A 14,597-nucleotide genomic window follows, 5' to 3' on the forward strand; every position below is an offset into this window, starting at 1 on the left:
CAATCTGTCAGAGGGCCTGTATAGACCATAATTACGAAAGAAATGCAGAGAGTGCTGTATTGGTGTGGACCGGTGGGTTTTGGGAAGACATGATGATGTAGAGGATGTTTAGCTAATATTGGATGATTGATTAGATTTAGAAGGACAGAAAAAATAAGAACATTTCTATAGGAAACTGTGGGACCCAAATGATGGATTTTATTTTTATTTTGTTATTTTTAAAAATTATTTATTTTGAGAGAGAGAGAAAGTGTGAGAGAGTGCAAGCAGGGGAGGGACAGAGGGACACAGAGAGCAAGTAGGGGAGGGGCTGAGAGTGAGGGAGAGAGAGAATTCCAAGCAGAATCCACATTTGTCAGCACAGAGCCCTACACAGGGCTCAATCCCATGAACCGTGAGATTATGACCTGAGCCAAAATCAAGAGTCAGACGCTTAACTGACTGAGCCCTCCAGGTGCCCCTAAAATGATGTATTTTAGAGGACAGTGAAAGCATCAGTTTTGCTGGGATGGGAAATGTGAACACTGAGAAAGAATGGGGACAAACTAAAAATCTTTCCATATATCTGGGTGTTTTCCATTTTAGACGGATTTTCATGTTTCCTTATGTTTATTTTTCTTTTACATCCACCATGGTTAAATACTGTGGTTAAATGTATTATCTCAAAATCTTTATATGAACTCCTAAGGGAAGCCATGATAAGATTGTTCATGAAGATAATTATGTAGCAATTTCATAAATATGCCTTCTTGTCTTTAAGGTACATACATACACACAACACGTGTCATAGGAAAGGGCATAAGATGTGTTCAGATATCACTGAAGATGCAAGTCTCTTGCCCCTCCTCAAGTGGGAGGCTGTGGAGTATTTTTCCATGTGTTCGAGAGACATCAATAGGTTCCTTCATGAGCCTTTTCTTGCAGCCGCCCTGGGTGAGGATAGCGAGTACAGGGAGAATGTAGTTCTGTATGGAGTCCTGAATGTTGTTGTGTCTGAGATCAAGTTGTGTTTCCACCCTCTTGGTCCAGCTTTCCTGACCATAGGAACCAGAGCCAATTTGTTCAAGAGGATGATTGAATTCTTTTGTGCTTCTGTTCTTTTTTTGAAGACTAGATCCAAGCAAAGCTCAATTACCTTTGAATCGCTTACTTTAAAAATAAATGGTAATCAAATTTGGTGTGGATACAGATAGTGATACACTTCTACCCACATTAGTTTTACCAGATTAATGTATGTATTTACCAAATTCAATTTTTGCTAAAATAGTGTTAATTTTGCAGTTGTCAAAGGAAAACGAAAAATGAATTTACCAAATTAAGTTGTGACTAACCGAAAGCTATTAAAAGATGTATGGTGCAACTTAGTGTACTGTGTCATCTATCAGATGTCTTTTTTTCCCCCTCCCTCCCTCCCTCCTTTCCTCTCTTTCTTTCTTTCTCTCTCTCTCTCTCGCTCGCTCTCTCTCTCTCTCTCTCTCTCTCTGTTTCTTAAATGAACTGGAACACTGGGAATACTAAATTTAATATAATGGGCAGGTCTTCAGAGGGGTGTATATGGATCATCCTTGGCCTTATTTTTGAAACTTAGAATTTTCAGTCTCCCATATTACTGAACAATAATTGTCTGGACCTGTGTGGCTTAGTTAACATATTTAAAAGACGCGGTTGCATTAGATAGCAGTGGAAAATGACTTGCATTTCAGAGTGTAAGTTTTGAACCGTCCTGTTTCTTTTCGTGATTTAATTTAGACTCTCTGAGTTTCATGTATTGCAGAGATTTTTAGGACCTTATTGGACTACTTAGTACTTTGTATGATTTAAATTAATCATAGTTGGTCATCAGTGTCATTTTATGCATCCTTCTCATGCCATTTGATAAACAAGATACTCCACTCACACCACCATCTTCCAAAAAAACCTGGAAAAAAAGCCTGTATTTTCTTTCTCATTGTAGATTGGCGGGTGCTGCAGCCTCACTGTGTTCTGTGTGCGTGACAATAGACTGACTCGGATACCTGCAGAGGTGTCCCAGGCAACAGAGCTTCATGTCCTAGATGTGGCAGGGAACAGGTAAGCATGTCCTGGTTTGCTTTATTTGAGAAAAAGAACCAAATGTTCATGCACCCCAACCTTTGCCCTCTTGCCTTTGCACCGTCTTCTAGAATATGTACCGATGAGTCGAATGACCCCGGGCCCAGGAAGGTGTTAGTCTGAGAGCAGGGACAGTGGATCATTGGACAGATGAGGGACAGCCTAAGTGTGGGGCACTTTGAAGTTGAAGTGGACACTTTTGTGGAAATGCTTCTCAGAACAGCAGTATGGTGATGGAAGGGAAACAGCACTGTCTGAGACCTGGGATACTTGGGTTTTACTTCAGCTTTTATAGCTAGCTTTTGTACATCATCGTGAGCCTCTGAGTTTCCTCATCTGAAGAATGAGCTTGAATGAGTTTGAACGAGATTTGAACCAGGGATCTTGATGTGCTCTGCTGGTGATTCTGAACCCCCTGAAATCGTAAATAAAATTGTATCCAGGGATGCTTTTCCAGCCAAAGGATAACACAGCTAATGTCAGGATCACCAAGTGATCCATCGTCTGTGATAAAGTGAAGAGCCACCTGACGAGTGTCCCCAAGGTCACAGCAGTGCATTTCTCAAGTTCTGGGGTCAGAGGTCACGGTGGACTGCTCACTGGTTTCTGGAATATGCCTTCTCTTCACCTTTGTAAAATACAGATTTGTTTCAGTCATTCTGTACCAGTTTCATCACCTCGGATGGTACATGTGCTTTCTTTCCCCCGAGCCTAGACCAGCTACTCTTTCTAGCTGGGACCCCCTTCTCTGGCTCCCACTTGTATCCCTCATCGCTCAGGCTTTCATTTTCACCAGGGAGCCTTCTTCTCTTGGAGCCTGCTTTTTTTTTTTTTTTCAATTCTCCCTAACATAGCACTCAGCACCGTATGATAAATGTGTGTGTAACCATCTAAACCTAACAGTGCCTGAAGTTAAATGTGGCACCTGTGTCACTGTGCCATTTATCCCTGCACAGTGCCTGGTACTTACAATAAAAGCCTGGTAAATTCTTGTCGCCCAAATGAAAATGTTAAAAATGTTAGTTTTGTAGAGTGAATAGTAGGCCACTGCAAAACGCCTTGTATAACAGGCTTCATCACCAAAGGAATTTAAAAAATGCTTTTGAGTATTACATAGTTAGATGGGAGAAAAAGTGCTCAGCCAGGGGAAAATGATCACTGATTCTGAATGGTAGATAGCAGCAGTCTGAAGAGTGTTTGGAGGATGGTGTGCTAAGTGCTGATTAGCTAGTCACTGAGGTCAGGCACAAGCCACTATTTTTCATTCTGGCTAATCCATTGTAGATAATGGTGCTAATAAATTACAGGACACAGTAGGCCTCAGGGAATGCTCACCGTTTTCAAGTTAAGGCTTTCAGGACATCTTGATAGATTCTTAAGAACGCTGACCGGTTACTGGAGACTCGGGATTAATTTGAGTTGAATGTTGACTTTCTGCTGGACTGAGTCCCACGCACAGTGTAGAGCTTGGGAAGGGTGGTTCTTCCCCCACCTCCAGCAGCAGGAACTCGGTGACTCCAAACCTTCCCGGATTCTTGTCACGCTGGCAAGCATGAATTTACATCGCTAATTCTTGAGCAGAATGATGGCTCTGATGTCTAAAAATTGCTCTTCACAGGAGTGAAGGCTCTATTCTCTAGTTCTCAGGAGGGAAAGTTAAATTTTTATTATGTTTGGGCTGGGGTGGAGAAAACCTCATTAAAAAGTACACTTACATAGCTGTCGGCTGAGTCAGTGAAGTGTGTCTTTTAGCCCATGTATATATGGATTCATAACCAAATTTTAAACCTATTAAAATATTTAATTACTACTTATTTTAAGTATTAGTATAGAAACTAATAAAAAAAAAGGCTACAATGTCAGCTTTTTAGCTTGCAGAAACGTTACACCATGGGAAATCCTGCCACATAGGACAGAAGTTTTTGCCTCTTCTCTCAAGCACATAAAAAAGCAAATGGCACAGAGACTGCATGTTAGTTTCCACAAACTTTCTTTGACAAGTTTGATGGAATAACTATGAAATGCCACTGGGAAACTAAGTATCCAATCTTGTACAGTAACAGAGAAGATGTCTTTTATCATCAGCTACCCATGGACACAGAATACACATTTCCTTAATTCTTACTCTTTCCCACAGAACTGTCCACCAACTACACAGTATCTCTGGTATTTTGAGGATCTCTGAGGAAGAATAGTAAAATACTAGAAACAGTGGAGGTCAATGGGGGAATAGTTTGTACCTTTGAATTTTATAATCCACAAAATTAAATTTAAAAATACTAAAACGGGTACCTGGGGTACCTTTGGCTCAAGTCATAATCTCACGGTTTGTGGATTCAAGCCCCATGTCGGGCTCTGTGCTGACAGCTCAGAGCCTGGAACCTGCTTTGGGTTCTGTCTCCCAATCTCTTTCTCTCTCTGCCCCTGCCCTGCTCACGTTCTGTCTCTCTCTCTCAAATAAACATTAAAAAATTCAAAAATCCTAAAACATTACCTCACAGTTGTTAGAATGGCTGTTATCAATAAGACAAGAGGTAACAAGTGTTGGTAAGGACTTGGAGACAGGGGAACCCTCTTGCTCCACTGATGGGAATGCAGATTGGTGCAGCCACTAGGGAAGGCGGTGTGGAGGTTCCTCAAAACATAGAGGAACTACCCTATGATCTGGCCATCCCATTCTGATGTATGTCCAAGGGAAATGAAAACGGGATATCGAAGACATATCTGCACCCCCATGTTCATTGCAGCATGAGTCACAGTAGCCAAGATATGGAACCAACCTAAACAATGTCAGCAGATGAATGGATAAAGAAGTGAGAAGGAAGGAAATCATGCTATTTATGACATGGATGGACCTTGAGGGCGTTATGCTAAGTGAAATAAGTCAGACAGAAAAAGACAAATACTATATGATCTCACATGTGAAATCTAAAAACAGCTGAACTCATAGAAATAGAGAGTAGCATGGAGGTCACCAGAGGCTAGGGGTAGGGGAGGAAGGGAGGTGTTGATAAGTGGGTACAAATTCCCAGTTATAAGATGAATAATTTCTGGGGAACTGATGTCTATCATCGGGACTGCATTTAATAATACTGTATTATATCCTTGAAAGTTGCTAAGAGAGCAGATCTTAAATGTTCTCGCCACACGCACACACACACGCACACGCACACAAGGTGGTAGTTATGCGACTGGATGGAGGTGTTAATTAACCCTACTGTGGTAAGTCCCTGGGGAATATATGAGTGTATCAAATCATCCCAGGTACACCTTAAAGTTGCACAGTGTTCATGGCAATTATAGCTCAGTAAAGCTGGGAAGAAATCTTAAAAGACAAAACACAACACGGCAGTGTGGTTATACCGTGGAGTACTAAGCACTTAAAAGGATGAGATCTCTCTGTGTCGTGACACAGGAGGCCCATGGTACTGAGTAAAAAGAGCAACTGTTGGGCATATGTAGTACTCTCATTTTTGTTTTTAAAACAACATATCTGTGCAGTACACCCAAACATCAATACCAGTTCCCCTAGAGGAGGGGTGGAGGCCTGAGGTCACAGGGGGCTTTCCCTTTAGATATTTCAGTTACATTTTCCTACCAATCATGTTCTATGTATCTTTAAACATTTTTGGAAACTCTGCTTAAAACTAAAAATTCCAGCAGGAGGTAAAAGATGAAGCATTCCATTGTAAGACGTATGCAACGATAGGTTAAGTCAATATTAAATTAACCAGTCTAGCCATGTTTAGTTGTCAAGTAAACTTGACAGTGCAGTCGCTACAGTAGTGCAGAGATAGGGAAGGTCACTTCAGGTTGATTGGTCATGGATTTAACTGGAAATGAGAGGCTTGGCTCATGGTGTGGTTATTCGTTTGCTGTAGTCCTTGTACCATTGATGTAAATAGTAACCACAGGCTTTTTATTTTGGAGGGATGGGGTCCTAAATAAAACACAGAGATGTGGACAAATAGGACAGTGGTTTCTTGTGTTGATTCTGCAGAGTACAGAAGGTACCAGAATAAACCAAAAATGTATTATTAACTCCTCTGGAAAGCAAGAATACACACACACACACACGCGCGCACACACACACACAGATGGGGCAGGGTGTGAGGATCTCTGAAAAAGAGCTTTTCTCTTTTTCTTTTTAAAAAAGTTTTTTTTAACGTTTATTTATTTTTGAGAGACAGAGACAGAGCACAAGCAGGGGAGGGGCAGAAAGAGAGGGAGACACAGAATCCAAAGCAGGCTCCAGGCTCTGAGCTGCCAGCACAGACCCTGACATGGGGCTCGAACTCATGAGCTGTGAACTTATGACCTGAGCCGAAGTTGCCGCTTAATGGACTGAGCCACCCAGGTGCCCCCTTTTTTTCCTTTTTTGTCTTTGACACTCTGAAACACCCTCCCTGGGATGCTTGCCAACGAGCTCATGTGTGGTGTGTGCTCGGCTGGCAACAGCCATGTTCAAGCTGGCACTCTGATATTTCACAGGGAAACTGGTGTTCTAGACAAGTCACTAATCTTACATGGCTTGGTTGAATGTCATTATAAGATCTGTTATTGTAGAGTCTAGTCATTTATTTCAGCTTTTACCATGATTTGTCATCCTTACAAGCTGTTATTTATTATTGATGCTCTGTTTAGCCTTTTATTTATACCTTTGGTTTAGTACTTAGCTGCAAAGCCAGTTATTCTTCTAAGAAGGTACAATGACCAGGGGCTCCAGGGGCTCCAGGATCCAGCTTCGGCTCAGGTCATGATCTCACAGTTTGTAAGTTCAAGCCCTGCATTGGGCTCGCTGCTGTCAGCACAGAGCCTGCTTCAGATCCTCTGTCCCCCCCCCCCCTGCCCCTCCCCCACTTATACTCTATTTCTCAAAACAAACAAACAAACAAACAAAACAAACATTAATAAAAAGGTATGATGACCATGTTTGAGTATCTGTGTTTTGTGCCAGTTTTAAAATCTTAATTTTTTTTTCCTTTATGCCCTCATGATTAAGAAATTTAGAGGCACCAACTGTAGATATCGTGCCTAGACTCTAAAACTTGAAACATTTCTAAAGAAGTAGGAACAGACATTCAAAAGAATTATCCTTTTGTTAGTAGTAAAATGAAAGACTTTGAGGTACTTGAAGCTTTCACAGTATGTTAGGGTAGTCTTAAAATCCCTGTCACCAGGCCAGGCAAATACATGTCTCCTGTCTTTAACTTCCTTGCATTTGAGTGTATGTGTGACAGCCTTTGGGCAGAGGCAAGAATTATTTGTTGTATAAGCAGAAGAGATTTCACTTTCTATCTCCTTCATAGACCCAGCACCTCAAGACAGTAAGTAGAGCTGTAAAGCCTCTGCTTCCTGGAATCCCCTTGGGTGTCCTTCATGGTATAAGCCCATCGCTGCCCTTGGTGGATTCTGGGATTTAAAAGTACGTATTTCTCAGTCAGTTTGGCCCTTATTAGTGAAATTTTGTAGTGTACAATACATAGAGACTTTTTTTTAATGTCTGTTTTTGAGAGGGGGAGAGAGCGAGTGAGCAAGGGAGGGGCAGAGAGAGAGGGAGACAGAGAATCTGAAGCAGGCTGCATGCTGTCAGAGCACAGCCTGGTGCGGGGCTCAAACCCACAAGCTGTGAGACCATGACCTGAGCCGAAGATGGACACTCAACCAGCTGAGCCCCCCAGGTGCCCCATTCATGGGTACTTTAACGTAAGCAGATCTCATGGATGCATTGACGCTGAGGTACAATTCCACTGACTCAGTACTGCACCCAGTACATACGTGTGGGATGGACCAGCCTTTGCTGGACTAATTGTTAGGAAAAGAAACTATATTGTTGCCTGCATGACTAGTATATTGTAAATATCATGTGAAATACATTTTTCTTGTGAAAAGTTTGTCAATAATACATTCGTTGGTAACACTCTCGATGCACTCTTTGATCATTTTCACTTCATTTGTTAAAATAACTTAACCAGTCTGTGCTTACATTTTATTTAGATAGTTTTATAATATTGGAGTGCAACTTGTCTTCATATCTCTACATAGAGTTCACATTAATTTTCCATAAGCCTGTCAATTCAGAATGGCATCTATGTCTGAAAATGCAGCATTAATCTGTTGGCAAGATGTGTAGGTAGATCCCCCACATGTGTTAACTGGAGATAGGTGTGCAATATCATAAAAGAAAGAACCCCAGCAATATATGCTGTCATAGAATTTCTGATGGTATTACTGAGCCAGGGATTTCTTTTAAGAAAATGTTCCTCATCTTGGAGTCCTCAGAATGCAGTCACCTCATTATTGTCCAGCTTGTGAAGACCCTGCCAAGATTGTGATTTAATACATAGAGACATCCTCAGAGTAAAAATACCTTATCAAATACAACCTTAGCTTCTTTGCACCTGAAGTTTCTGGTACCTAACAGAGGTTTGGTTATTTTCATCATGCACCAGTAGGCGTGTGTAAAGCATTGGTTTTCACTAAAGCAGCTTTTTCACCCCTCACACTGTTAGCGTCTTAGGCCTGATAATTCTCTGTTGTCAGGGCTGTCCTGTGCATTATGAGATGTATAGCAATATCCTCGGCCTCTACCCTCTAGATGCCAGCAGCACCTCCCAAAAATGTCTGCAGACACTGCTAGCTATCCCTAGGGACAGAAGCGCCCCTGGTTAAGAACCACTGCACTAAAGTAATCTTTGGCAAGTACCAAGTACGTATGATTCCTGGTGCGGATCTTTGCTAAATAGAGTTAATTGAGTGTAGACACTGTGTCAGACATTTGTGTGAACATAAATATAAAATTAATCTTCAGGTGTCACATTACAATTTTTAAAGTGCTTTAATATATACGATCTCATTTGAAACTGAAACAATGTGAAGTGGACATTAATTATCACATAGGAGTCTGGGAAGTGGGAGCTTCTAGAAACTGGAAGACATATGTTTGAAATGGATACCTAAAAATAAGCTCCCTAGAGGAATGCAATCCAAGCGAAAAACTTTTTAATCTTTATTTGAATTGCCACTTAAACCCTTCAACATCCCAGGCATCTGCTTCCTGTCGTCTTGATTTGCCAGGTGCTACTGGAAACAGGTAATCGTCGGTGAGGCTGTTGCCATTGACTCAGTAAAAACTGCTGCTTCTGGGTTCTTCCACAATTACTCTGGCTTTTTTTCTCTTTAAATCGAAACCTCCTAGTGCAAGACCTGACTCATGTGTTCTGTAATTTCCTCATGTTTTGCCCCATGGCCAGAGGTGCTAATAAGAGAGATGACGGCAGAAGAGGGAAGCCCAGTGACTGAACTGAGGAGTCTGCTCACAAAGAATACGTCAAGGATCTTATTATAAATTTTTTTTTAATTTTTTTTTAACGTTTATTTATTTTTGAGACAGAGAGAGACAGAGCATGAAGGGGGGAGGGGCAGAGAGAGAAGGAGACACAGAATCGGAAGCAGGCTCCAGGCTCCGAGCCATCAGCCCAGAGCCCGACGCGGGGCTCGAACTCACGGACCGCAAGATCGTGACCTGAGCTGAAGTCGGATGCTTAACCGACTGCGCCACCCAGGCGCCCCAAGAATCTTATTATAAACATTAACATCTTGTTCCATGTTGAACCCGATCCCAGGAGGTTCTTTGTAATGTTTTTATTCAGTCTGTATTGACAGGAATTGATGTCATTATAAAATCTGAGACCCTGATGTCTGCTTTTGTTTTAAATTAGGCTATTACATCTGCCTTTATCCCTGACTGCCTTGAAGCTGAAGGCTCTGTGGTTGTCAGACAACCAGTCCCAGCCTCTGCTCACGTTCCAGACGGACACAGATCATGCCACAGGAGAGAAGATTTTGACCTGTGTCTTGCTTCCTCAGCTGCCTTCTGAACCTACTTGCCAAGGTGAATTTAAGGACAATACTCACATGGCCACATGCTCCTACTAACAGGAGCAGGAGCTAATATCTATCTATACGACCTCTTACTCCCACATGCATCTGTAACTTGTGTAATATACTCCTCGGGCCAGCCTGGGTGAGGTCACTGGGGGTCTCCTCTGGGAACGCTCCTCTGCACCTTTGCAGAAAACGTACCCCTCACACCTGCTTATCATATCCGAAATTCCTTAAACAGCCTTTTGGGTTTGAACTGTGGCTAAAGCTGAAAATACAGATACTTTTTAAAAAGTTAACAGAGTCCCTTAAAATCCAAACTGATGGTTTAGAGGATTAGTACTGAACACCACTGTGGAACAGCGTTGCAGCCATTCTGTTGTTTTGAGTCATTGTTCCTTTGTTTTGTAAATTACGTGTGGTTTTAAAAAATATTCATAGTAACATCAAATTGCTATAAAAATCCTTTTCTGAGAGCTGGTTTTTATAAAAGACACCTAGAGTGCTCTGGGAGAACAGGAGTCCCCTAAGTGGAAAGGCCCCAAAGCATCTTGCCAATCCCAGCCTTGTTGGAAGAGCTTTTAAGACCCCAGGGGAAAAACAAGGCAGAAAGTGTTACTGAGGGAAGTACTGGTGTCCCAAAGTCACTGTATAGAAAAGAATTGTGAGAAAGGATTCTACAAATTATGACATTCTCTAATGAAATATTAAGCCTTAATTTAACAGATCTTTTATATGATCTCAGATTGAATCATGCATCATTGAAAAGAAAGGGCAACCCTGTCCCAGACTTTTTTCTTTTCGTTTAAATTTTTTTTAAATACTGCATAGTAGTTACAGTCACGTGAACCGACTTCCCAACTAATGTCGTCTTTTCGTGACAGAGAACCTGCCTCGCTGTGGGGCTCTGGAAAGCTTGGTGAATGATGTCTCCGATGAGGCCTGGAATGAGCGTGCCGTGAACAGAGTCAGTGCAATCCGATTTTTGGAAGACGAGAAAGACGAAGAAGACAATGAAACGGTATGGAGGTGGAAATTGATGGCCTACCTGGCAAATAAGGATGTCTTTTCATTTCCAATTGACTGTTCTCTGCTTTGCCTTCAGCATGTAAAAAAAAAAAAAAAAAAAAAAAAATTAGAAGGCAAAACTAGATACTTCTAGGTACCGATTCACCAAATGTATATAAAGCAAATGGAACTCTGTTTTTTGTTTGTTTGTTTGTTTGAATAGTGTATACTCTTTTTCTTTATTTGTGGTAGCTTCCCTTCTTGCCTGCAGTAAATTGATGGGGAATTTTTTCTGTGTCTGTTGTTCTCGGTGAAGGAAGTCTCCTCCCCACGCCCGTTTATAGGTGTACCACATTGACTCCCTTCACATCTCGCAGTGTGACTTAGCTTGCCTTCTGTGGAGCCATGCTTCTTCTGTGTCTTCTTCATGTAACCATTCTTCTCTTCACCTTCAGGCAGAGTGCTTGTGATATTAGTTGGGTTAATTTACTAGTTTTCATCCAAAAATCAAGAAGAGATCTGAAAGTACTACTTAGCCTTACTCCATTCACACTTGAAAATGTCTCTCAGGCAGCTGACATCTCCAGGAGTCAGTGACAACTCTCGAAATCTTACTACAAGTTGACTTTGGCTTAAACTCCTTGCACTAATTGAGATTTTCATAAGCAGAGCTGAGAGGGAGTACCTGCAGCCCCCAAAGCAATGTGTGGTTTTTAAATTACTGTCTGTAGTCTTTGTTATTCCAGCTGTCACCGAATGGGACTTCATCCATTTACAGTAGTGGATTACAAAGTAGGAATTAGTCATGAAAAAATAACTTGAGCAGAAATGACTCCTCATAGCTGATTCCTCCTGCCTTGTTGGAGGGGGATGATTTCACCCGCTCCTTCATGGCCACAACAGTGCCCTGGCAGTTTTGTGTTAACGTACTTTAGGCTCCTCCTGAAACTCCTTGGACAGTCCATTTAAAAGATACAGATACTGTTTTATGAGCCAGAGGGCATGTAACATGTCAAATAATACATTTTTTTAAAGATTGCCCCTGCCATATCACTTCACTTCCAGCACCGTGGCCTTTATTAGAAGACTGTGAACTCCAGTAGGTGACGTAAATAACACACACAGCAGCGGAATAAGAAAAGAAGCCCTTCTGTCTGTCTGTCTGTCTGTCTCTGTCTCTGTCTCTGTCTCTGTCTCTCTCTCTCTCTCTCTCTCTCTCTTTCCTTTTCCTTCCACTTCTATGCCTCCAGGGTTGAAAGAAGTCAGAACCACTTGGGGTAATAGGACATTTCAGGGATTTTAAGTTTTTGACCCCTTTATCTTCTTCTTTCTCCGCACCCCACACTAACATCTTAATCTTTTTTTTCTTGTTCATTGAACTTTATTTTCATATTACACTAATTTCACATTTTACAAAGTACCCTTTTATTGTGAAAGTAATCCTTCAGTCTTGACTAGACCAGTCCCGTGCCACGTTCATGTTCCCTTAAGTGCTTACTGGTAAGCAGCCGATAAACACTCGTGGGGCAGGAGGAGGTGCTCCCGCCCACTCTAACTCATAGCTCCTCAGAGGTAAGGAGGCCACTGCCTCCCAGCCGCCTGCTGGAAAGAGTAAAGGCATAAAAGCAAAGCATTCACTCCCCTGTTTGTTTGCAGAGAACACTTCTGAGGCGAGCCACTCCACACCCTGGGGAGCTAAAGAATATGAAAAAGACAGTGGAGAATTTACGGAACGACCGGAATGCTGCTAAAGGACTGGATTCAAACAAGAACGAGGTCAATCACACCATTGACCGAGTGACCACTTCTGTATAGAACTTCACCTGCAGGTTTTACCTCCCGTGTCTCCCCCTGCTGTTGAGATGTTCCCGTGCCCTCCGGAGGAGCCTCACGCAGTCCTTTGTCTTCCCTGGAAGGCGGGGAGGCACGCGCCACCCCCAGGCCGCCTGCCGGGGTTGCTGCTCTGTCCACGGATGTGCCTTACTGCGGTCCAGGCGCGCTTCCTTTCCTCCAGCTTCCAGTCGTTTGTCATGATAAGTAGAATACACTACTGTAAACATCTGACCTTTGGTGTTGTCTTATGTTGGGGTCAGGGAGCACAGGAAGGGGAATTGTTTTTGTCCTCCTCCCTCCTGTAAAGCGCCCGGGACATTTTTCTCTTGGACCTACTGATGAGAGAGAGTTTTATGTACGGGGAATAATTGATACTTTTTTAAAACCTTTTTTGGCAGCTCAGATGGTGTAAATTTTAAAAAATTTTGTATAGGTATTTCATAACAAAAAAAAATGTGTATTTCTTTTTCGTTATTTTATCATGGAAACGGTACATATTTTAGTATTTGTGCGGGAAGAAAAGCGCAAGAGTCCTAAAGTGTTTTCTCTTTTACCATCCACTTGTGCCTTACTGTATCCTGTGTCATGTCAAACGAGTTGCACACAGCGACGTCCTCAAGCAGTCAGATGAGACTAAGAATGTGGTACTTTTAAAGCAGTGTTGGATTTTAATCAGTAATCTACCTGGTGGATTTGTTTTTAGCCAAAAGGAAGAGTTACCACCAATTTGTAAATTTTATCAGTTGAATTTTTTTTTTTAGAAAGATGAACCAAAGGATTAGACTGCTAATATTTCGTTTCTTAACACTTTTTATGAATGAGTCTCTTAGAATGAGTACAGTGTCTGATTGTACCTACTTGGAAGGTATATGCCATTTGTAAAATAAAATCAGAAAAGCACAAAAGGAGAAAACTGGTTCAGGAATCCAGTGAGTAAATGAATTATGTACTGCAAAAGAAAGTATGATTTTTATTGAAGAAAGCTTTAAAAGTTTTATATTGAGATATAAAACCACAATAAAGCGAAATAACCTACAACCATATTAGAAATGTTGCTATCTTTGTAAGTGCAATTTAATTTGTAAATAGAGTTTGAGTCAAAATATAACAAAATATTGCTTCAAGTTTTAATTTTAAGTCTGCTAATTTAAGAGGTATGGGGGTATGTTTTGGTGCATTTCTGTTGATTTTTTTTTTTTTTTGTATAATGTGATAAAAGAGAAATGAAAATGCCAGTTACTATGAGGAAAATCACGATATTGTTGGGTTTTTTGTTTTCTCTCCATGAAATAAAATCACCCTGGAATTAACCATACAACTCTTTAAACTTATCACCTTGTAATGTTCAGATGATGGCAAGTAGCTGCATTCCTTGACAGTGTGTTCCCATCCATTAAATATCCAAACTACTGGTCAGTTTTGACTTAATTTCTTGCCCTTTTGCCACACAGGACAGACCCCAGAAGTGCCCTTCACTCTGGCAAATAACATCGGGTTATGGCTGGCCAATTGGACTCGTTAGCAATCTGCTTTCAACCAACCAAATTCAGTATCTTCTATTACTGCTGTGCATTTACTTACTGGGTTCATTTTCTTTTTCTCTCCTTTTTTTTTTTTTTTTTGAATATTTATTCTTGAGAGAGAGAGAGAGAGAGGATGTTAAGTGGGGGAAGAGCAGAGAGAAAGGGAGCCAGAGAAGCCCAAGCAAGATCCACGGTATCAGTGCAGAGCCTGATGCCAGGCTCCAACTCACAAACCATGAGATCATGACTTGAGCCAAA

General features: G+C 41.5%; 1 protein-coding gene across 2 annotated transcripts in view; it reads left to right on the plus strand.

Annotated features, from left to right (window-relative positions):
• The window catches only part of LRRC1 (leucine rich repeat containing 1), a 134,224-nt gene extending 119,992 nt beyond the window's left edge, over positions 1-14,232 (plus strand). For both annotated transcript variants that reach the window (XM_023254065.2, XM_045057656.1), the window contains exons 11-14: positions 1,955-2,070; positions 9,813-9,985; positions 10,860-10,996; positions 12,640-14,232. In XM_023254065.2, coding sequence (XP_023109833.1) covers positions 1,955-2,070; positions 9,813-9,985; positions 10,860-10,996; positions 12,640-12,798 — 585 coding nt within the window. In that variant the 3' untranslated portion in view covers positions 12,799-14,232. The remainder of the gene's footprint in view (positions 1-1,954; positions 2,071-9,812; positions 9,986-10,859; positions 10,997-12,639) is intronic.
• Positions 14,233-14,597: the final 365 nt, after the last annotated feature.

This window comes from Felis catus, chromosome B2 (assembly GCF_018350175.1).
Source record: "Felis catus isolate Fca126 chromosome B2, F.catus_Fca126_mat1.0, whole genome shotgun sequence".
Classification (NCBI taxonomy): Eukaryota; Metazoa; Chordata; class Mammalia; order Carnivora; family Felidae; genus Felis; species Felis catus.